The sequence below is a fragment of the Chenopodium quinoa genome, unplaced genomic scaffold, assembly GCF_001683475.1.
Source record: "Chenopodium quinoa cultivar QQ74 unplaced genomic scaffold, ASM168347v1, whole genome shotgun sequence".
Classification (NCBI taxonomy): domain Eukaryota; kingdom Viridiplantae; phylum Streptophyta; class Magnoliopsida; order Caryophyllales; family Amaranthaceae; genus Chenopodium; species Chenopodium quinoa.
This window is the reverse complement of record NW_018744835.1, coordinates 712,387-736,737: the sequence shown is the minus strand read 5'-3', so window position 1 is coordinate 736,737 and position 24,351 is coordinate 712,387. Positions and strand designations below refer to the sequence as shown.

General features: G+C 37.4%; 2 protein-coding genes and 1 pseudogene across 2 annotated transcripts; 1 reads left to right on the top strand and 2 right to left on the bottom strand.

Annotated features, from left to right (window-relative positions):
- Positions 1-1,379: 1,379 nt before the first annotated feature.
- LOC110704365 lies at positions 1,380-2,723 on the bottom strand. Its single transcript, XM_021882147.1, has one exon. It carries the CDS (start codon positions 2,721-2,723, stop codon positions 1,380-1,382), a length of 1,344 nt encoding a protein of 447 aa, XP_021737839.1.
- An 8,620-nt stretch (positions 2,724-11,343) lies between these two features.
- On the top strand, positions 11,344-14,920 carry LOC110704433 (serine/threonine-protein kinase AtPK2/AtPK19-like). The gene is made up of 7 exons (XM_021882216.1): positions 11,344-11,859; positions 12,501-13,139; positions 13,236-13,318; positions 13,760-13,880; positions 13,971-14,144; positions 14,253-14,360; positions 14,462-14,920. Exons 2-7 carry the CDS (start codon positions 12,732-12,734, stop codon positions 14,732-14,734), a joined length of 1,167 nt encoding a protein of 388 aa, XP_021737908.1. The 5' UTR covers positions 11,344-11,859; positions 12,501-12,731; the 3' UTR covers positions 14,735-14,920.
- A 223-nt stretch (positions 14,921-15,143) lies between these two features.
- On the bottom strand, positions 15,144-24,052 carry LOC110704434 (annotated as a pseudogene).
- Between the last annotated feature and the right edge of the window lie 299 nt (positions 24,053-24,351).

The window sequence follows — 24,351 nt, the reverse complement described above, 5'->3', positions numbered from 1 at the left end:
TTCGGCTCCAAGTGCGAACTTTCTTGAACAGACCCATAGCCAAAGCTTGCAACACATCAGATCTTGGTTTCTCTTCAGTTACCTATTAGTGTTAGATAAAATTAAAGGACGTCATATTTGGATTATACATACAGAAATCAATAAATATCCCTATATTTGAAAGAGGTCGCACCTTGTCCCTAAACCAATTAGGGAACTGTGTTTCGAATGTCTCCCATACATCTTCTCTACGCAGAGTAGGACGGGCGCTAAGAATATGGTCCTCAAACCTCCTGCTACAACAGCAAGAACATGTTAATGACCGTGAAACTCAGTACACGTGATCATATGATGGAAACAATTTAGTTACTGTGGATTACCTTTCATAATCACCTAATATGCCACTATTTGATAAAACAAACAAGTGCCCACGTTGAAATTCTTTTTCATCTAACCACCTCATTTTTCCCTCGGTTGACACACGACCGCTGTCCTCCGTGAACAGTTCTGGGATGTCATTGGTGTCGATGGAGGTGTCAACATCAGCATTCACATTCCGACCCAGATCTCGTGTTTTTGTGTCAACTGACGGCTGGAAGTAATTTGAGCAGAAATTTGCTGTCTCCTCAGTAAGGTAAGCGCTGCCTATCGAACCTTCAACGCGAGCCTTGTTGCCAATTTTCCGTTTTATATGGTTAAGGAACCTGAAATTAAAGTATGTTATGAAACTAAACGTTGAATTTGTGACTGCTCAACAACTAAATCAAGGGTTCACTACCTCTCGAACGGATACATCCATCGATACTGCACAGGTCCAGCTAACTTTGACTCGTACGGTAAGTGAATGGGTAAATGCTCCATGGAGTTGAAGAATGCAGGTGGAAAAATCTTCTCAAGTTTGCAAAGGATCTCGGCAATGTTCTTTTCCAGCCGTTCCATGTCACTGACTGTGACTGTGTAGCAACACAAGTCTCTAAAGAATTGACTGATCTCTGTAACTACATTCCACACATGAACAGGGAGAAATTCTCTCAAAGCGACAGGTAATAACCTCTCCATGAACACGTGACAATCATGACTTTTCATTCCATGTACTCTACACGCCTGCAGATCCACACATCTGCTCAAATTGGAGGCGTAACCGTTAGGGAATCGCAGGTCACGAACCCACTCACACAAAACCTTCCTCTGACCCTTATCGAGGGAGAATGGGGCCTTTGGCATGACCTCATTCCCGCTATCAGCAGCCTGTAGATGAAGTTGTGGTCGCCAACAATATTTGGCGATGTCTTTTCTGGCCGAAGGTGTGTCACAAGTTTGTCTTCTCACATCCATTATAGTGTGAAATATTTGATCAAAGAAGTTTTTTTCAATGTGCATGACATCTAAGTTGTTACGAATCAGCAAATGCTTCCAATACGGAAGCTCCCACAAGCAACTTTGCTTTTTTCCATGCAGTACGGGCATGCCTTATTACCAGCCGTAGACCATCCAGACAACATACCATATGCAGGGAAGTCACTAATGGTCCATAGGATGGCTGCTCTAAGGTTGAAGTTTTGTTTCTTTGATATATCATAAGTACTTGCGCCAACTTCCCACAACTGTTTCAGCTCCAGTATCAGTGGTTGCATGTACACATCTAAATTTCCCTTCGGGTTTTTGGGGCCAGGGACTATCAGTGACAAGAACATGAACTGTCTTTTCATACACATCGAGGGAGAAAAATTGTATGGGTTCAAAATCACGGGCCAATAAGAGTACTGACCCCCGAACTTACCATGAGGAGCAAAACCATCTGTACACAACCCTAGTCGAACATTCCGTGGATCCGAGGCAAACTTTGGGAAGCAGGTATCAAGCTGTCTCCAAGCTTCAGTGTCACTAGGGTGTGCCATCGTGCCTTTGACACAAGGATTATTTGCATGCCAACTCATTTCCTCTGAAAGGTTCTTCGTTGCAAACATCCTTTGCAACCTAGGTGTGATCGGGAAATAAAATAGCGCATTCTTCGGAACCAAGCTGCCTTTAAAAATTCTGTTATATCGATCACTGCCACACACTCTATAAGTAGGAAGTTCAGCATCCTCTTTCCAAAACAACATACAACCCTTGGCGCATGCATGAATTTTTTCATGCGGCAGCTCCAACCCCTTAACAACCTTCTTAACATCGTAGAATGTCTCACCCAAACGACTGCTGCCAGGGATCACTTCTGTCAACAATGAAACGAACCCATCGACACACCTGTGCGGCAAATTGTACTCACACTTTAAGCTAGTAATTCTTGCCGCCACCTCCAAAACCGACATCGAACTCCCTTCATACAATGGATGTTCAGACGCCTTCAACAAATCAAGAAAACGCTTTGCTTCAGCGTTAGGCTCCTCCTCTGCAGCTTCAGTACCCGATCGATCATAATTATGACCAACAACATCCATAACCATATCACGATATTCGTTTGACTGGCCTTCTACTGAGGATTCAGGTAACCCTTCCCCTTGACAAAGCCACTCCCAATAACGAGGAGTGAATCCCTTGCTGTACAAATGAATTCTTACTGTGTCCGGATCCTGAAAACGTCTGTTATTGCATTTAACACAAGGACACCTATATTCATTCTTTGCAGTCTCACGATGCTCTTCGCAAAACCGTATGAATTCCTCTACCCCTTTTAAGAACCCAGGCTTAATAGAACGCCCATCCAATCTATCATACATCCAGCTCCGCTCTCTTCGTTTCATGATTCTAACTTTAACGAGTATTATTCATTTCAAACATTTTTAGAAGATTGAAATGCTAAACTAACATATATACATTATACTAAACTAAACTAACATACATACATACATTATACTAAACTAAACTAACATATATTATACTAAACTAAACTAAACTAACATATATTATACTAAACGAAACTAAACTAAACTAACATACATACATTATGCCAAACTAAACTAACATACCTAAGGCCTTATACTAAACTAAACGAAACTAAACTAAACTAACATACATTATACTAAACTAAACGAAACTAAACTAACATACATTATACTATTATACACTAAACTAATAATATACATTATACTATTATAAACTAAACTAATAATATACATTATACTAATATAAACTAAACTAATAACATACATTATACTAATATATATAACTTGCACTAACATATACATTATACTAATTAAACTAAACTAAACTAAACTAACTAAACTAAACTAACATATACATTATATATACTAATAAACTAAACTAATTAAACTAACATATAAACATAATTAACATAATTAGTTAGGTTTTTCACATAATATATGTTATTGGTGATAAATTAAACTAATAAACTAACATATAAACTAAACTAATAAACTAAACCATTATACTAACATATAAACATAATTAACATATAAACTAAACTAATAAACATAATTGAGTCGTTTTTCACATAATCTAACCTAATTTCACTTAAAAACTAACATGAATGGGCGTTTTTGAGCATAAAAACGAAGAACACACATGAAAAACGAATCGGATTAAGTATGGGGTTATTGATATTAAAAATTAAACAAATAAATTAACATAAACATAAACATTAAAAACACTTACCGGATTGCTAATGGGTGTTGTTGATTTCGAGCTTGGAGCAAGTGGTAAGGGAGGTTGAGAGTGAAGGAGGAAGACGAAATGAGGAAAGCAATGAGGAAGACGAAAGAAGTGGGAAAAAGTTTCTGAAAAACCAAGGCGCGCTGAATTAAGGCCAAAAAAATTTCCGACGGATTTTCCGACGGAAAATTTCGTCGGTAAATCCGTCGGAAAATGGTATCCTATGCGCAGAACCACTATCCAATGCATTTTCCGACGGATTTCCGACGGAATTTGCCGTCGGAAATGGCATCCTAGGTTCAAAACATTTTCCGACGGAAAAAATCCGTCGGAAATATTGGTTTCCGACGGAACAATTCCGTCGGAATTTTTGCGACGGAAATATCCCTCGAAAAATGCGTACTTCCGTTGGAAATTCATTAACATTCCGACGAACTTGTTTCCGTCGGAAAATGCCCCTTTTTGCGACGGAATATTTCCGACGGACGTCAATTCCGCCGGAAATTTCCTTAATTCTTGTAGTGTTCCTGGATGAGATCAGAGATTCAGCTTGGGATAGAATGACTGCATATAAGCAGAGAATCAGAAAACTTTATAATCGAAGAGTCCACCAAAAGCTTCTTAAAGTCAGAGACCTGGTTCTTCGGAATGCTGCTGATGTGCAAAAAGGCCGCATTCATGGTAAACTCTCAGCAACTTGGGAGGGACCCTATGAAATATATGATGAGCTTCAGCCAGGCACATACCGACTTCGACAGTTGGATGGCACCGAGCTGAAAAACCATTGGAATGCTGATGTACTCAAAAAATATCATGTGTAAATCCCTTCGGGAAAGAACAATCTATGTAAGTACATTATTTCTTATCAATGAAAAGGCCTTTGAGCCACCATCTATCCAAATTCAGATGTATTTCTATTTTCTCTATCTTCTATGGTTTTTGCAAAAATTCAAGGTTTTCGTTCGGCGCTGTCTGAAGTATTGCATAATGATGCACGTACTTCGGCAAGTCGTAAAACCTGCCGAGATGAGGATAAAAGATAAAAGCCTGAAGTATTGCATAATGATGCCTTTTACTTCGGATGAATCTGTTCCTCTGGGCAAAGAAGCCATAGGCGCATCCGAAACATAGCCTACAAAATGAGGACTGATAAAGCCCCGAAGTATTGCATAGTGATGCCTTGTACTTCGGATGAATCAGTTCTGGGTGGTGGTTGCATTTCCGAATTATTGCATAGTGATGCATTATGTTTTGGATAGATCACTGCCTCGGCATAGTGTTTCGGATAGTCGTTCCCTCGGATGAATTCAAAGTGTCACAAGAGTATTGCTCTCAGAGTCTATGGCTCTTAAGCGAGAAATCAGAGCTTTTGAAAACAAAAATAGAAGAGAGAAAGCAAAATGAGCAAAAATAGTGCAAAATTTTCACCAAGGCAAGACCCTCGGTTGTGCCGAGGAAATAAAGGCAATTATCCAAGAATTCTAAAGACATCATCTTCAGATTCTGGGGGGGGGCAAGAGGCACTCACTTGGCAAGTTCCTAGCCAAACCTAGGTACTTGGAAAAAAATTTCACAAGCTGAAATATCCGAGTAAAAACGAGTAAGGCAAAAGGAATGCAAGCAGAGACAGTACACTCTCAGTCAAAGTATATTCTCAGTCAAGTGTATCTCCAAGCCGAAGTTCTACACTTAGCCAAATTTTGAAGAAATTCAGAAAAGCAGTTATAGTACAAAGAGCATTAAAGCAGGCAATGAGAGAAGCAAATTGAGAAAATACTTCATAAAAACCATAAATTGAGAATTCCAATTGTCAAGAGTAAAAAGAAATCCTAGAAATCGGCAGCCGCCCACAAGCGGAAAACATAGCTGCCGAGGAAATATACTTAAACAAACAGAAGTTTTACAAGGGAAGGCTAGCTTAAGCAAAAAAGAGGCAAAAAGCAATTGCGGCATTAATCCAATTAAGAACATGTAGATCCGCAAGATTCTGCAGACAACTGCCCGAGTCCCTATGCTTCGGCATTGGCTGGATCTGAGGTTGGAGCCTTCAAGGTCTCATCAGCAGAAGATGAGGCAGGGTGAACAACGTCGATCTCTTTGGTCGTATCCCCATCTTCACCCCCATCTTTCTCGGCCTCAGCTTCGGCGAGGTGAGCTAATTACCCATCTTCAGTCGGATGGGCAACCCGCATCTTTGGATGGTTAGGGACAGCTGCCCATTCCTTGACCTGGTTCCAGTTGATTTCTGGGTAGGCATGGAAGGCCAGGCGCCGAGCAGCGTTGAACCCGTTGTCAAAACCATTGTGCTCGGGTATAGATGCGGACCTTTAACAAGTCATTGGCAGCCGAGAGATCTGCCTTAGCCTTTTCAGCCTATCCTTTAGCCCTGGCAGTTTCCTCAAGCTGTGCTGCCAACTGAGCCTTCAGCTCTTGTAGACCGGACCTCATGGCAGATAGGTCAGAGTCCTTGGCATCCAGGTGGCAGACAAGCCGCCGAGTCTCAGCCTCATGATTGGCCCTCTCCATCTCCAAATCCTCGGCTATAGCTCGCCGAGTTTCTACCTCTTTCTTCATTTTCTCCTCGATCCGAGCTTTGAAACTCGGAATGTCAACGACACTGTACTCCTGAATCAAGTCATGGCCCTCCTTAATCCAGGGAAAAACGGTCCGCTCAATCCCCTGGCAGAAATCTTGGAGCTGAGCATCCACATCCCTCATCCGAGATAGGCTAGCAGAAGATTCGTCTTCTGCCTTTTTGCATTTAAGTTCATAAAGCCAAGCCCGGTTCTCAGCCTCCTCTACCTTGAGCCTCAGCTCTTCGTTCAGGCCAGCCTCCAGCACGTTGTTGTGGACAGCTTGGCAAGATGGGAAAATGCATTAGCCGAGGAAAAGGAGATGTTAAAAAAAAAGAAAAATAAAGAAGAAGAAAAGAAAAGAGAACTGAAAAGCAAGCAAGCTTAAGACAAAGGTTTGAGCATGAATTACCTGCATCAATAACTTTTTGTTCTCAGCAATAGGGTCTGGCACCTTCACCAAAGGTTCTGCCACTCCCGTAGCAGCGCGAATGGACCACCTCTCAGCTTTCTCCAGCTCAGAAACGCTGGACAGGTCACCAAAGAGGTCAAGGTCCGAGCCTCGGTGAAGATGCAACCTTTTCCTGGTCGCTTCAGGGACTACCACCATGGGGGTAGCATCAAACCCCATCTCTCCGGATTGAAAGGTTTTAAAGGAAAGCAGATGATGGAATGTCAGATTCCTTGGGAACCTCAACCCTCTCGTCTACCTCCTTGAAATCATTGGGTATCCCCGACAAAATCTGCACATCGTCGTCCTCGGAGTGCTGCATAATGAGTGCATCAGCTTCTCTCTGGACTTCGTCTGTGAAATCCTCGGCCGCATGCCGAGGAGACCCTGTTAGAACAGGAGGAGTCCTTTGATGCACTTCTTCCTCCTGATGCTCAGGAGGAGAGGGGGAGTCTTTTCCTTAATTTCCTCGGCTTGGGTCTCAAGACCCAAGCCGAGGTCTCTTATTTGCAGGCTCTGAAGCCGGGAATTATCCCGGACCAACAACAGCTCTCCTCAATATCCTCCTTCCAGGGGCCATCTCTTTCTCTGAAGATTCGTCTGAAGAAGAGGCAACTCCTTCAGCGTCCTTGTTTTCTTCTTCTTCGTCAGACTGCAGTAGAAGAAACAAGGGGGGCAAGGGGGATATGAGTATCAGTATCATAAAAAAAAACAACACGGCAAACTCTCTTAAAGCCGAGACTTGACACTTGAGCAATTCTCACAAAGGAAGAGGCCTATTAGCCGAATCTTAATACTTAGAAAAATTTTCAGGATCATTTCACAAGTTGAAGATTCAAGCAAAATTCTAAGTTAAAGTAGAAAAGTTCAAAAGCACTTAAAAAGCTTATCGAACTTCTTAGTAGTTCTTCGTCTGAAGCAGTGAGCACGTTCAGCCTAGCAATAGATGTTGATGGCTCAGCGTAGTGCTCGGAGTTAACAGTAAAACCCCCAGCCCTAGCAGCAGCTGCAGCCGCAAGAATGTGCTCTTCGAGGCCCAGCAAAAAGAACGAGTCCCTCTTCAGATACCACAGCTTCTGAGCAGAATACTCAGCTGTTTAACAATTTCCAGCTGAGAAGGGCACAGTGCAAGAGCCCTAGCGGATGGAGGGGTGATAACAGGGTCACCCCTTATCACCCTCCGAGCTGCGTTGATCCCAAGCCGGTTGTATTCCAAGCCACAGTTTCCTTCATGCAGCACTGAAACACAAAAAACAAAGGGTTATTCTACATGAAGAAATAAGGCTTTAAAAGGAGAAAAATAAGCTAAGTAAAGATTTTCGGCCCCAGCCGAGGTTCTCACCATCTTAAAACTTTCGGCTGAGGCCGACAGCAACCAATATCTTCTCTTTGAAGATATAATGGTAGCAGGGGAGCCAGGTCTCTGGCAACCCAGTTGTTCAGCTGGCACCCTTCGTGTGTGAATCTCTCTTGAAGAGCTTCAGTAACTCCTCTTCCTCGGTAGAAAAGTCATCGGGGCCGAGGATGCTCATTTTCGGGTCAGGCATTTTCAAATACCTCAGCCCCCAAAATAGTTCGGATGGTCCTCCTCAGCAAGAGCCCGAACCTAAATCCATTAACCTCTCCATTCCTTGTCCGAAGTGTCCTTCGGCCAAGTGGTCAAATACCCCCTCTGGGTCTCTATTCTCCACCACCCATGTCCATGGTGCTCATTGGACTGCTGGTTCGGCACCAATTTGTGCAGCTTTCTGAAGACATGGATGCTCGGCAGAAATCCGTAGAAGAGACTGACCCATAAAAACATCATGACTCTTCGGATGCTGACCAGGGTCAATTGGCACAGAGAAATGTTGTGCCCGTTCAGCACCTGGACAATAAAGGGGTGGAGAGGGAATCTGTGGCCAAACTGCAGCTGTCTGGTGTATACGCCCAGATAACCAGGTGGCGGCCTATGGATTATATCTTCGGCTACGGACATTTGGCACCAATACCCGTCCTCCTCCATTATGTCGTAGAAGATTTCTATTTGCTCGGCGAAGTGATGGAGGGCATCCCTTTTGACCCACCAGTCATAGGGGGCAGCAGTCATTAACCCGCCGTTTTCAGGCGGATTTTGCCATTCCTTGGCTCCTTCCGGCAATCGCCGCGGTCCGTGCCTGGAGCCGCTGGTTGAGGTTGTGGCCTCTTCCCAGCCTCTATACGGTACCGAGTTCGGAGGAATTGCAGCAACAGGGGGTTCGAGGGAGGAAATCCTATCTTCTCTCCTTGAAAGTGGAGAGTTGTGCTTGTGGCTGAGAGGGGGCATCCGCTGTAAAGGCTGGTTGCGCCGAGCACCGAGCACAGTCATTAGAAGATCGTCCTCTTCACTCGAAGATCTTTCCCTCTCGATTCTACTTCTAACCATTATTACGAAGAAACGGATACTGGGAAAAAAGGGTACAATACTCAAAACAAGAGAAATCCAAGCAAATTTCGGAAAAAGTTACCTTGACAAGACTCAGAATTCGCCGATCTTCAAGTTCGCAGCAACAAATTCTGACTTCAGCAACGGAATTGCAGAGATTAAGGGCGGCGAAAAGCTAGGGTATTCAGTGAGTTCAGTAAACTTAAGGAAATTCGTGTGTTTGCGAGAAAATGATTAAGAAAAGTGGAGAGAGTGATTTTATACGCGGATTTTAGGAGTCAAGAATTCTAGAAACCTTAAGCCGCCAAAAACCCCACGAATTCCAAATTAAACACAAATTGTCACACGTTCCAAGTTAACTACCCACTAAACCCTCTATCTTACCTAATTAATCTCCTTAATGGAAGTTAAACATCATTAATTGCCTAGATTCCTTCAAAGCTGAAGTTGCCGTTATTTGTCTTTCCATATTCACAAGTCAAATCCAACCCGTCTTTCAGCCGAATCGGGTCTGGGGGACAAGTTGTTTAGGTCCAATTTGGTCCATCTAATTGGGCCTAGTCCAAATAACTCAACTCAAGCCCAAAGCAAGGTTCAACTCTCCAAAAGCATACTAAGGTCAATAAAAGCCCAGTCAATGTGGTCGGCCCACTTGATTTCAAAGGCCCAACTCTCCTCAATTGAGTTAAGGTATAAACGCCATCAATTACATCTATTTACATTCATGCAACTAAGCTTTAAGCACAAAATCTCTTGCATAGCACTCTCTCTCAATTGAAATGACTTTAGCATCGGAGGAGCCTTCCTCGGCAACCACCCCCGAGGTTAGTTTACGTGTTCTTTGCTGTGCAGGAAATCCTCGGCTTTAGTATCTTTTGGACCGAGACCAGTCTTCTCCACCTCAAAAGGGCCACCCGAAGGCCCCATTGTTTTGATACCGAAACATTGGGTAATTTCTTCGGATATCGGATCGGCCACATCATCACTCAAACAATGCCACATCACCAAGCAACCAACATTACTCCATATAAAAACGTAAGGATAAGGAGGATCAAACCCTCAACCTCTTGTAACAAAGATAACTATTCAACCATCTAAGTTAATTATCAATGATGTTATTAATATGTAAAAAAAAAATTATATAAGTGCAAACCATAAGGTTCAATTATTAAAAAAATAATAAAAAAATACTCAAAGAATAATTCGATTTTAGTTTGACAGTGACAATTACAGTTTTGAAAACTGTTTAAAAAATTTATCGATTGCACGTCTACAATAGTAGCAACGCGGGGCAACGCACGGACTACTCACTAGTTAGTAACATTAAACATAGCTTGTCATGTTGGTTGGGTAATGAAGCATTTTCACTAGGGGTTGTTCAGTAGCAAATCAGCCAAATCAGGTTTTTTTTTTTTAATTTCTTATTTTTGATTAATTTGTTTAAATTATGTAATTTCATTTAATTAATAAATTTCTTTGTGGTATTTACATGATTGTGATTAGTTGTTTACTTGGTTAATATGTTTATTTTATATTTTATGATTTTGGCTAATTTTTTTTTATTGAATGGAGGATGATTTTCTTAGATATTTTTTGGTAGTATATATAGAAAAATAGATTGTTGTAAATTTTAGTGTTGAATCTTTGATTGATTATTTTACTACTGTGTAAAATCGTAGTATACGATTCAACTAATTTGTTTTGGTAACAATAAAATATTAGTACAATTTTTTTTTTTCCATCAATCTCTAGTCTAACAAGTCCGGCCTCCAGGTGTTGAAAATCCTAGCTTCGCCCCTGGTCTAATGAGAGGATGTGAATAGTGTAAAAGTCAAATTGGATCAAGTAAAGGAACGAAATACCAAATTTTTTTGTCAAAATATCTGATTCTGGTACTTTGTAGTTGTCACACATCGTTGTAAAATATATATACATATATATATCACACTTGTTAGTTGTTACATTTCAAAAGAACATAACAAAATTTTTTGAAAGCACTTAAGTATTTTATTACATCTTTGGGCACCAAAATGACACTAATTCGGGCCTAAAGCCCAATCTAGGATGACAATAGCATCTTATTTCTCTTCCAAGGCCGAAAGAAAATAAAGCCCAGTTGCTTAATCTAATACTTGTAGATGCTTATAAATAGCTTAGTCGTCACTTGGAGATCCCAAGGTATTTAGTTCACTTGACCCTTTCTAGCACTTGCACTAAGACTGAACCAGTGTCACTGGTTCACTACCTTGTTCAAACGCTAACTAGCATTAGAGGGTTTCCTGGATCCACTCCCGAGGCTAGCTTACATGCTAATTGCGTAGCTGTTTAATTCAAACACGATCACAACGAAGTCATCTGAATTATTGGTGTATTTACACCTGAAGCAACATATAAGAAGTTTATATAGAGTTCTAGTTGTATACTTGTATTGTTCCATTGTATTTAAGGGTTTGCCAGGAAGATGAGTAGGCAACCTGCGTGAAAACACTTGCTACTTTCATTTCTCAAAACTAAGACAGCTAATGATTTCATCAAATCTTATCATCTCCCCCCAACAAATCCACTCCCCAATCCCCAAAATTAAAGAAAAAATAAAATAAAAACCTATATTTTATTTTTACTTTTTAAACAAACAAAAAGATTCTATATAATCCCTTGTAACAACCCACCTTCCAATAAAAAATAAAACAACCAATCATAACTCAACACGTGGGCAATGAATTCCGTTAATTCAGTTACGTGCCCTTTTTCTTAAGCAGCGTAACGCTTACGCATCCTCTCTGTTTATTTACTCTCATTCCAATTCCAAACATCCCCCCTTCGCCGCGCCATTACCAAAGGTACGATTTTTTTTTCTTCTCTCTGAATTTTTTTTTTTTAAATTACTTTTCGAATTTATTGTATTCGCCTGATTACGGCGAATTTTAGTTAAGGAAAGAAAACCAGGCAAACAACCCGAATCATAATTTCGAATTATTATTGGATTAATCGCGTGTTTTCATATGATTGATCATCTTCAACTTGAATTTTCCTTTTTTATAGTTGCGTGTGTATTTTTTATCTCTTTGATCAACTATTTTTTGCTTAAAGTTTTTTCAACTATTACTTGAATTCTTATGTCTGCTACCAATTAAAGTTCCATTGATTAATTTTTTATAAAACAGTCTTTAATTTCCTTATAAATTATTAATTGGGCGGGTATATTCACAATTTTAAATTCTTGATTGATGTTTCCGGGATTCACTTCGTTTTAATTTAGTGGTATTTTTTTATTTTTTTATTTTTTTATAAAATAATATTTTTGAAAATTTTAAAGGTTTGATCTTTGTAAATTTGGAATTAATTGTTGGGCGGTTGATTTTTATACTTGTATTTCTTTCAATTATGAATTCTGTTTGAAAGGGGTTTTATTATTTTTTTTGTTCTTTTATGTGATAAAATTGTTCTAATCATTATATATAATTGTTTTCAATAATTGCAGATTTGATCAAATATACATAGTAAAGTTGATGAATTCAAGAAGTGGTTCAAGATCAATTGTTTCCCACAAGCAGGGAAACAAGAACAGTTGCTTTTTGTGGGTTTTGGTTTGTTCACTTCCAAGTTTCCTAGGCACTCTGATTCCATTCCTTAACTTCATTTAACTCGAACTCGAAACAAGACTGTAAACAACCCATCAAAGCCCTTGTTTCACAATTTTTAACCCAAAAAAATGGTTGTTTTAGCATCAGATTGTGTTGGGATTCATAACTTTGCTGATGTTTTTGGTCCAATATCAGTGCAACGACCCTCAATTGATCCTTATTTTTGCGATTCCAAGGACTCGAATTACCCTCAAATAGAAAATGGAATATATGAAATTTCGTCTTTGGATCTTAACAAAAAGTCATCATGTGTTGTTGGGGTTAAGGATTTTGAAGTGCTTAGAGTTGTGGGCAAGGGCTCTTTTGGGAAAGTTTATCAAGTTAGGAAGAGATCATCTGATGAGATTTACGCAACGAAGGTGATTGCAAAGGACAAGATAATCCAAAAGAACCATGTCGAATACATCAAATCCGAGAGGGAGATACTAATGAAAATTGATCATCCTTTTATTGTTAAGCTAAACTACACATTTCAGGTTTGGGATTAGGACTCTTTTCACTGTTTAACGCGACTTGTTAATCACAACATTACATAGCTTTAACAACTGATTTATTTTCATTATGTTATGCAGACAAAATATAGGCTGTATTTTGTGCTAGATTTTGTCAATGGCGGTCAGCTGTTCTTTCAGCTCCTTCAACATGGTTTATTCAGGTAATATCATGCGACTCAGAGTGCAAAATTTCCTCTAGTGTATGAAATAATGCAGTTTGTCACTTTGACTAGTGCTTAGTCTTTAGGAATATACAATACTTTGTATAGTGGTCTTATACAAACATGATTATATACAAATATCTTTTGTCCACGATAAGAAAATGAAATATATATTTCCCAACCTTATTTAATGATATGAAATTAGATGATTTTACAACGCTACCATTAATTAGTTTTAGTTATTTCTATTGTCTCCTTGTCACTTTAATTTCAGTCGGGACATGTTAGTAAACACAGTCATTAATCAGTACTTTGTCAAGAAATGTGACAAGATTTTTCGGAGTATATGCAGAAACTTTAGGGAAGGTTAATGCTTGTACAGAGAGTTCGGAAAATATGTAATGCTTGTTAGCTTCATGTGTTTATACGTTTGTATTCCAGGGAAGATTTGGCTCGAGTTTACGCAGCTGAGATAGTTTCTGCAGTTGCTTACTTACATGATAATGGCATCATGCATCGGGATCTTAAGCCAGAGAACATTCTATTAGGCGCAGATGGCCATGTATGTCCTTTTCTTAAACTAATTCCTTTACATCTCCATTCAAACAAGAAAGTGTAGGCGCTAATTTCTTTCATTCCCATCCATGATCAGATAATGTTGACGGACTTTGGTCTAGCAAAACAATTCGACGACACAACAAGATCAAACTCTTTGTGCGGAACAACAGAGTACATGGCTCCTGAAATTATACTTGGCAAAGGCCATAATAAGGCTGCGGATTGGTGGAGCGTTGGGATTCTCTTATATGAGATGCTCATTGGCAAGGTTCACCATATTTTCCATCCTTTTTCACTTAATTGTGTGTAATTCTGTTTCCTTTTCAGTTCACTGAAGCCCCAAGCTAAATTGTTTCGTGTATTTCCGCTGTAACAGCTACCTTTCAGTGGTGGAAGCAGTTTCAGATTACAGCAGAAAATAATCAAAGACAAGATCAAGTTACCTACTTTTTTATCAAGTGAAGCACATTCTCTAATAAAAGGAGTAAGATTTTGTAATAACTTTAGTAGAAACTTTAGCTTAATATGCACTTAAAAAGTTCTCATTTCAATTTCTATGTTTGTTTTTCCTTTTGTGGTATGTAGCTGCTAACGAAAGACCCGAGCAAGCGGCTAGGAAGCGGGCCTCAAGGGGAAGATGAGATAAGAAGCCATAAATGGTTCAAGTGCATCAATTGGAAGAAGTTAGAAAAGAAACAAATTCAACCAAGCTTTAAACCAGTTGTTGGTGAGAAAGATTGTGTTCTTAATATTGCAGAGGAATGGACCAAAATGTCTTTGGTCGATTCGCCGGCTACCAGTCCAAGATCAAGGGAGGAGAGTGAAAATCTCTTCAAAGAGTTTGGTGAATTTCTTTGAGATCACTTAATGAACCTCTCCTAGAGAGAATTGGGAAGTGTTAATAAATGTTGAATTAAACATTTGTGACCAAAAGTTTGGATATAAATAAAGCTATTAGCAAAATCCTTTCAAGTTTTGTTGCACAAATACTAGAACTTATGTCTGGTTTAAAACAAATCATCACATTTACGCTTTTCGTAATCAGATCAGTAGTTTTGCTGTGTAACTATGTGAGCTCAAGGTGGGAGGGAAAAGTATGCTTTGAATCGATGAAAGGGCAGTTGGGTCAATTGCTGTCAAATGCAGCGATTTTTAATTCAGTACCACCACTTTTTGTAACCAGCAAAATAACAATTTGGTTGAAATTAGAGGTGAGCAAAATATCAGGGCACCCTGAATTGAGACAATAAAACAAAACTACGCAAAATGAAAAAAGCTAATTTTATACTGAATACCTGTGATTTCAAATGTACATACATGGTATCAAATCAAAGACTAATCCACTTATCTTGTAGTCAACAGGATATTCTAATTTTGTGAGTAATCTATCTATTAAGTCGTACTGACCAACAAACCACCACCACCACACTACGATTGCCAATAACTTACATGAAGAGAAACCCAGAAGACCAACATGAGCACTCTATAACTATACGAAGAATAATAACATCCTCCACCACTAAGCACTACGGCGACCAACAAGATCAACAAACCCAAGCGTAACAGGAGCTACAGACTGTGCAGAGCCACACTGCATCAAAAGTAAAATATGTCATGCAATCACTTACATACAAAACTAAAGATTGATATTTTGCCAAGAATTAACCAAACAAAACCCAAAATTGATCCCTATCCAATGTGCCTCATATTATATCCCAAATATACAAATAAATTTAACTCGGAAATTAAAAAATGCAGACAAGTGAATAGAGATACGATCATGCACTTCAGAAGTTATACTTGAAACCATAGCAAAATTTATCAGAAACCTTTGCATTCACAACTACACATCTTTAACATCACCACATCTAAAGTATGAGCTGACTAACCTATAAAACATTTCAAAACATGAATTCATGACCCAGTGTGTGTATTGGATAAACACTGATCCAAATGCAGGCTTGTGTGTTTTTCTGACAGATAACAGGCTTACATACACAGATACGCTAGCAACCCAACACTATACTTTGTTCTTTTTACGTGACCTATTTCATTTATCACGTTTGCCAATGCACGACTATTTGTTTTTTCTTACATAAAAATCACAAAAGATGGTCAAAAGAGATGACGTGAATAGCACCAAAGTCAAACTATGTCAAGTAAAAAAGAACAAAGTATATAACAAGAAGGCCTCAGACTTTTATATTTTCTCATCACTGTTAAGTCAAACAATGTAGACATATTTGAAAAGATCATCACAGGCCTCATTAACAATGTGACATAACATTGAAGTTACAAATTTCAAAGTAGCCAGTTAACCAAAATTAAATAACTAAATAAAATGTAAGCATATACTTCATATATTTGGATGGAGTCAAGTGGGTGCCAAAACATTTAACTAAAACTTATTCTATCGATTCTTTTTTTTTTCTTATTAAATTAGGAAACATTACTTGGGATTGGGGTAGTTAAAAAGAAAATAAACACATAAAAAAAGACACTTCAAGCAACAGCCACGGCTTCTGTCCAACTCAATGGAAGCAAATTATTTGTAAGGTCATCACAGTCCCTCTCAACAAATATTACACAGCACTGTGAAATCAAACAACACCAAGGCCTCAGACTTTATATTTCTTATCACTGTGAAATCAAACAATGTAGACATATTTGGAAAGATCATCACAGGCCTCATTTACAATGTGACATAACATTTAAGTTAAAGCCATTAGAGTTTTTTTATTCAAAAAAAAAAATTACAAGTAGCCATATATTTCAGATATAGTCATAAAACACACATTTAACTAGAACTTGGGCATCAAAAAGAAGAATTTGATGAACATGAGTTTTTTAAAAACTCATTGAAGTTGTAAACCGAAGAGAGAAATTGGAAACACCAATCAGCATTAATAAAGTTAAGAGGACATTTGTCTTCATCAAAATACATAATAATAATAATAATAATAATAATAATATGAGCTCGAATGAAGGTGAGCCAAGATAAGAGATAGATTAGGGCCTCAGACACAAAAATAGTTTATCATTGTATCATCAGACAATGTAGGCAAAAATTTTGAAAGATCTTCACAGGCCCCTTTCTTAGACATAACATCAAACTTTCACTCGTAAGAGTTGTAACCACCCAATACTTTTAACAGTATACTAACCTATATAAAGACATTCATTGCATGCACAATCTTCAATTCTTTTTCCCATTCTTTTGTTTATTGTTTTTAAAAGCAGATGGGGTGGAAAGAATAGAAAACGAGAGAAATTGTTCAGAAAGGCCTCTCTTAACACCAGTCGCACCCCGACATATTCCTTTAACATAATTATACAAAACAAGCGAAGGACTTAGTCAAAGTTATTCTCTTACTAAAATGATTTTCATATCTGATAAGACATGTTCACATCAAGATACATGCATAGCAAGGCCTCCGACCAAGATATTTCTTTATCACGGTAAAATCATACAATGTAGGCAATTATTGTAAAGATCATCACAGGCCTTGATAATACTTCATCTACCCCATAAAGTTTGGCCACCATGAGAATTGAGGCTCATGATAGTACTAGATAAATATTCAAATGTGGTAGCCACATTTTATTAGCATTTTAATTTTGAAAACTAAAAAAATCATCTACATTCAAAAGAGATAAATGTGTTCCTAGTTATGTTCTACAGAGAAAGGTGTAACATGTAGAAGAGATAGCAGATACAAAGAAGGCAAAGTGGCAAACCATTAAACACGACAAATTAAGGCCTCAGACACAAATGTAGCTTTATCATTGTTATATCAGACAATGTAGGCAAATTTTGAAAGATCATCACAGGCCCCTTCTCTTGGACAGATCATCAAACTGAGTTTCATTTTAACCAACAGTCCAATAAAATGCTTCTAACAGTATACTAATAAATCCAAAGGGCCTAAAAAACACAGCTTTCATATTAAATATTGATTAGTGCAGCATAGAAAATAAGGCATAGAACAAAGTCGATTTATTATGATATGTTCATACGGTTTAGGTAACCATTTAACCAGATAATCACTGGCATCTAATCATTTAATTATTATAAACAAAGAGGAATTTTTTGTTGTCTAAGGCTTCCTAGACTGCAAAAGTACACTAGGTAAAAGAAAGAATATTACAGAGTATGTAGAAAACTTGACATAATTGCAGCTGAGTAGAATTGCTTAAATGTCACAGGATTTACACAAGTGTGTTGAATCAAAGAATCTGAGTAGTGAAGACTAGTCAGATATTGACTTAGACATAAAACCATACTCCATAACAAGTAGAGTGGAAAACTAGAAAGCAGGAACTAAATAAATACTAATACTACCTCCGTTAAATGTTATGTGCAACTTTTGCCAAAACGGGATGATCAGGGATATGTGCAACTCTCTGTTTTCTTTCTATTTTTAGTAAACAAAAACTCTGGAAATTAAATATTTACCCTTACTTAAAAAATTCTAATTTTCTTAATTTTGCCCTTAACTTAATTTAACCACATTAACCTAAAACTAATCAGATTTCCCTAATTTAATTAATCTCTCTATTTACTCCCAATCCCAACCACCAACAATTAATGTGATGGCTGGTATTCCTTCCAGATGAACCTTCATGTTCGTCCTCTTCGTCTTCCTCTTCATCATCCTCGTTCATCATCCTCTTCGTCTTCCCTCTCCTCTTCGTCCTTCATTTTCTCCGATTCATCATCCTCTTCGTCTTCGTCTTCCTCTCTCCTCTTCGTCCTTCATTTTCTCCAATTTGTGATATTCCATCCATTAATAGTGACAAACCTCCAGATGAACCTACATGTTCATCCTCTTCGTCTTCCTCTCTCCTCTTCGTCCTTCACTCTCCAGACTTTAAACAACAGATCTTTGACAAAACGAGTATAGAAAATGGGTTATGATTTTTAGAGTTTTGATTTCGTCTTCCTCTCTCCTCTTCGTCGATTTCCTGAGTTTTGATTTTCTAGATTTTGATTTCAATTTTCTGGGTTTTGATTTTCAAGGTTTTGATTTCGATTATCTGGGTTTTGATTTTCAAGGTTTTGATTTCGATTTTCGGAGTTTTGATTTTTTGGGCTTTGATTTATATGGAAGGTGATGATGATGGTCGGATTTCTGGGTTAGGGTTTGAGGGCGTGGGTTTTGGGTTATACTGAAGGTGATGATGGTGACGATTTCTGGGTTAGGGTTCTAGGGCGTGGGTTTTAGGTGATTTGGGTGACAATTTCTGGGTGTTGGGTGACAATTTCCGGGTATGATTTGGGATTTCTGGGTTTGGTAGTGGTGGTGGTTTCGTGGGGTTGGTAGTGGTGGTGGTTTCGTGGGGGTGGTGGTGGTTTCGTGGGGTTGGTAGTGGTGGTGGTTTCGTGGGGGTGGTGGTGGTTTCGTGGGGTTGGTAGTGGTGGTGGTTTCGTGGGGGTGGTGGTGATTTCGTGGGGGTGGTGGTGGTGGTGATTTCGTGGGGGGGTGGTGGTGGTGGTTTCGTGGGTGTCATAGTGGTGGTGGTTTCGTGGGGGTCATAGTGGTGGCGGTGAAGGCGGCAGTGGTGGTCGTGAAGGCGGTGTGGGTGGTGTTGGCTGGTCTTGGTGGTGGCAGTGGGTGGTTGATTAATTATCCAAACATTCTCTCCCCACCTTAATTACATACCACAAGTTACTTCAACTTTCTCTAATCTTTGCCCCTTAAAAATTGCATTGGTAGCCGTAAACCCCCTTCTAATTGCACATAACATTTAACGGAGGTAGTATAAAAAGTAACTATGAAAGAACAAACCATTATAACAGAACGAAGAAATAAAAGCATTAATTAACAAAATTTTACCTGTTCACATCTGAGGAAGAATAGACGGTTTTCCTTAAAAAGAATGGTATCCGAACTCTTGCACCCACTACAAATAACATATTCATCTACAGGGAACAAAAAAAAAATTTAAAAAAAAAACAATAAACACTAGGGAATTGCAATAGTAAAGCCAAAACACAGATAGAAGCCTCTATACAGTGTGACAATATATATGGCTTATAATGCAGCAATGTGAAATGCCTTTTCACTGTAATCTTTCTAAGGAAATGTTTCTTCAGAATTAGAAAAAATTTCTGCTGACAATTTGAAGATACTTTTTTGGAAAATATCCTGTGGAAGATTTGAAGATACTTTATGTACAAAATAATATTCTTATACAGAGAAACCACTACCAAAATTAACGTAATTGTATACCCTTTCAGCCAAATATATGTATAGTGTTTAAAAGAAGTAAATAACCAATACTTACTCGCATATGTTCTTAATATCCCTTCAAAATTCTTTGGGGCAAATCTTCCCTTAACCACCAAACGCTGTTGTCCATCCAAAGAACCACTTGTTCCCAACTCCAATAGTAAAAAACTCATCACATGATCTGGTTGCCTATGCATCCTGGAAAGGGGTTGTAGTTAGAACATGAAACTCCATGGAATCAAAAAAATACATTAAGGCAAGACACATGCGACAGATAGCACGATCACAAAAGAAAAGATGACTAGAGTAAATTATTAATTTATAAAGGCACTAACAGAATATCACTGGTTCAGCAGAGTGAAGGAAGACAATAACAAAGAACAAAGAATAAGCTATTAGCTAGCACAAGTGCACAACATTCATCAACCAACCTGAACAAAAATCATAATTATAGATACCAAAAATATTCTAAGGGACTACTTATTAAAGAAAAGTTAATTATGCCCAAAAAAGCAGCAAGTGTAATGTAGATTCCACATTCTTGGTATTCTTAGAAGATTGATAATGATTTGACAATTTACAATGAGTCACTGGAAGGCATATTATATGTTAAGAGCAAAAAAAAAGGAAAGCTATTGCAGACAGAAAAATCCAAGAAACTCGCATCTTACAAAGATCCGTAAAATTCGTAAAAACAGTCGAGTCACTGGAAGGCATATAATATGTTAAGAGCAAAAAAAAAAAAGGAAAGCTATTGCAGACAAAAATCCAAGAAACTCACATCTTACAAAGATCCGTAAAATTTGCAAAAACAGTCTTTTTGGTTCCTTCCCACATGACTTGTGGGGGCCTCATCACTGTCCTGCGCCTGTCTCCAGCTAATTCAGGATTATTTTCACGGAGAATATTGAATACCCTTCCCAGAAGCTGCAATATGAGAGCAAAAGTAAATGATATTAAGGGCCGAAAATAGTAATTAAAATTTGGGTGGGGGGGGGGGGGGTGGGTGGGTTAAAATTAATAGACAACTGATATAAAATGAAATTGATTTAACACAGCAACAAATATGAAATAAGATACTAGTCATTATCCATTGTCAACAAATCTGAAAAGAGCCTCTACATAATATAAGGACTTTTTAATTTTGGACTACAACAAATTAAGGTGGTACTCTTCACTAGAATATCTCACTTATCTTATTTGAAGATATCACCCCTAAACTTACCGACCCAAAACTAGTATTATTTCAAACTTATTAGATCTAAATAAGTGAAAAGAAGGTGAGAAGAATGGAAACCTAACTTATTAAGCCCTAAACTTGGCTTACTCAAACTCTTCTAAAATAATATCCCTAAACTTATATAATTTGTACTTAATAATACTAAAGTTATCTAATCAAACATATTAACCCTAAACTTATATTACAAGAACTTATCTAAACTTAAGACTTGAAATAAATTAAATATAAGGTGAGGAGAACAGAGCCTTAACCAAATGTAAAATTATCTTTCATTATTATGGACTTGTTAGTAACCTTTTGGACCAACGACCAAGAGTTTCACTAAGCAACCTCTTTGCAGCTAAAGGTGCTAGACTACAAGAGAGTATGCAACCTAGGTTATCAGATAGACTAGTATGGATTAGCAGTGGCATATTAATAATTTTGAAACTCAGTAATAGTATGTGATGAAACTTACTTCCTCGTAAACATAATTTCTGTCAGCCCCCTCCCAAGGAATTGAGGTAGTTGCACCTCATCACTTTCATCACCATGTCCATCTTCTCCAATGTCTCCTAAATTGTAGAACAACAATCAATAAGAATCTGAACAAATGTATACACATTAGCTAAAGGCAAGTTGAGAACAACAGGAAAAATACATTCTCAATCACTTGCCACTTTACTTACCATCAATCACTTCTCCTCCTTCACCAACATCATCAAACATATTTGGGTCAACCTGAAAATAACAAGTTAATAAACATTTGCAGCACAAAATAATACGAGGGATCATGAATGACAACAAGAACCTAGAGAGCAACTTACAGGCTTCTTTTTTTTCTTCTTTAAACCAGCAAATGATGTATCAGGTCCATCAGAAACTGCACGATGTGAAAGTCAGTATTGCTGGACTTGCATCATTTAACATGCCGAAAACTGTTATTTAACACTAATCATGCTCATTTTCTTACATCGTATGTCAATTTATTTTATGTTTTATGAAAAAAAATATATACACAATTTTCAGCAATCCCAAATTGGAAATCCAAGGAAATATACATGGGGACAATATGAAGTATCAAATGTAATCCAGGCTATACCTGTCAATGCTCTCCATTGTATCAGCCAAGGGTTCCACATTTTCATCAGTAACTTTCTTCTTTTTTTTCTTCTTTGTTGGATCAAATGGAGCTAACTGAAAAATATAAAAAAGAACTTACACCACACAAAGAACAATAGAAAAATACAACTACTTAACTGAACTACCGCGGAACAAAGTCCCTAGCCTAGCTATAAACACTAAGTAGCATATATGAAAACCAATTCCATGTGAGTCATCTCAAATCAAATTAGGGTTCTCACACAATATAATAATTATTTTTTCCTTTCGCTCAACGGTAATAACACAATCTTTATTATAGATACTTAGTATCCATATAAAAAAGAGTATGTCAAAGAGCGTATCAACAAGTTTAGTCACTTCAAACCACATAAAGTTGACTTATCGCACAATGGATACTTCCATATCCATATAAAAGGAGTATGTCAAAGAGTGTATCATAGAGTATATAAACAGCTTAGTCACTTTAAATCACATAAAAATTAATTTACTGCACAATACACCCGTTTATACAACTTTTTACGATATGGGAACTTTGATAATCATAATGACATTACTCCGCACACCCAGAACTTGAACAAATTGCAGGAAAAAAATACAAACTTGTTTAAATAATGTCAGTAATTTTTACCAAAACAAACCAATATTTAGGTTGTTTACAAGCTGAAATATTAATAATCAATAAAGCAATACTACTAAAACAAGAAGAAGAAAAAAAAATGAAACTTTAATCTTACAAAATGAAAAATTTTAAAAAAAAATCAAAATTAAGGGTTAACTAAGAAGAACAACACAAACCTCAGGAATATCAATGTTAGTGTCTTCTGACGCCATTATAGCTGCAAAATAAGAAAAAGGTAAATTAATTAATACAATCGAATGCCTGAAAATAAATTAAATGGTCAATTTATTTGATATCGACACAAATTTCATCACAATTTTATTTTATATTTTTATTTGAAAAAATTTCATTGCAAAATATTATTTATTCGAAATAACAATAGCAATAGGATAAAACATTGAATATCAAACAACACAACTAAGACTTACAAATTTTCGACAAATAGATTTACTTCAATTTCTAACTTCTTGCTTTCCTTTTCTCTTCTGTATATAACTGTTGATGAAATAGGAAAAATTGGTTCGAAAGATGAAGTTGTAGGGTTTAAATGGGATTTTGGGAATTTAAGGAAGAACACTAATGTTTGTAATGGGCTTTAGGTTTAGGTTTAGGTTTAGATCATCATGGACTTAGGCCCTGTCTTTTAGAATTTTTTTTTTTCGGTTTAGTTCAACTAGAACCAACATAATTAGGGAGACATGAAGTATGTAATTTTCTAAATTTCATTAAGTTTAGTTTCATTTAGCTCAATTTAGTTTAGATCATACTACTCCATATTTTACTCCCAACAAATAAAGCTATAATACTTTTTAGATATCGGTAATAGATCAATTTAACTTCACACTTTCACTTGTTATTTTGTTGACCAATAACCACTTGTTGCTTTTTGGACTTACATGATATATAGGAGAGGATCCAACAATATACATAAAGAAAAAATCCCTAAGAAAATAAAGAAATGAAAATACTATAAAACTTATTTTAATTGGCGGAAATTGAGTTGATTTAATAAAGGTCTTGTTTGGCAATTGGTTGTTGGTTGTATAACTTAGCTGAATTAACTAACTGTTTGCATTTGCTATATGTGCTGGTTGTTTGGCTACTAGCTATTTAAAAATACATTTGGTTAAAATTAATGATTGGTAGTAAGAATATACAATTACCTTTAAGAATATTAATTATAAACAACAAATTATTTAATTATTAATTATAAACAATGAGCTATCTAATTATTAAGGAAAACTTTCTACGAGACCCTTCATATATGACAAAATTTTCA

What these genes read in the sequence shown, in the direction of transcription:
- LOC110704365 (XM_021882147.1), bottom strand. Translation starts at nt 2,723, where the DNA reads ATGAAACGAAGAGAGCGGAGCTGGATGTATGATAGATTGGATGGGCGT.
- LOC110704433 (XM_021882216.1), top strand. Translation starts at nt 12,732, where the DNA reads ATGGTTGTTTTAGCATCAGATTGTGTTGGGATTCATAACTTTGCTGAT. An exon ending in TATTAGGCGCAGATGGCCAT is followed by an intron (nt 13,881 to 13,970) that starts GTATGTCCTTTT and finishes ATCCATGATCAG; the next exon opens with ATAATGTTGACGGACTTTGG. An exon ending in ATGAGATGCTCATTGGCAAG is followed by an intron (nt 14,145 to 14,252) that starts GTTCACCATATT and finishes CCGCTGTAACAG; the next exon opens with CTACCTTTCAGTGGTGGAAG.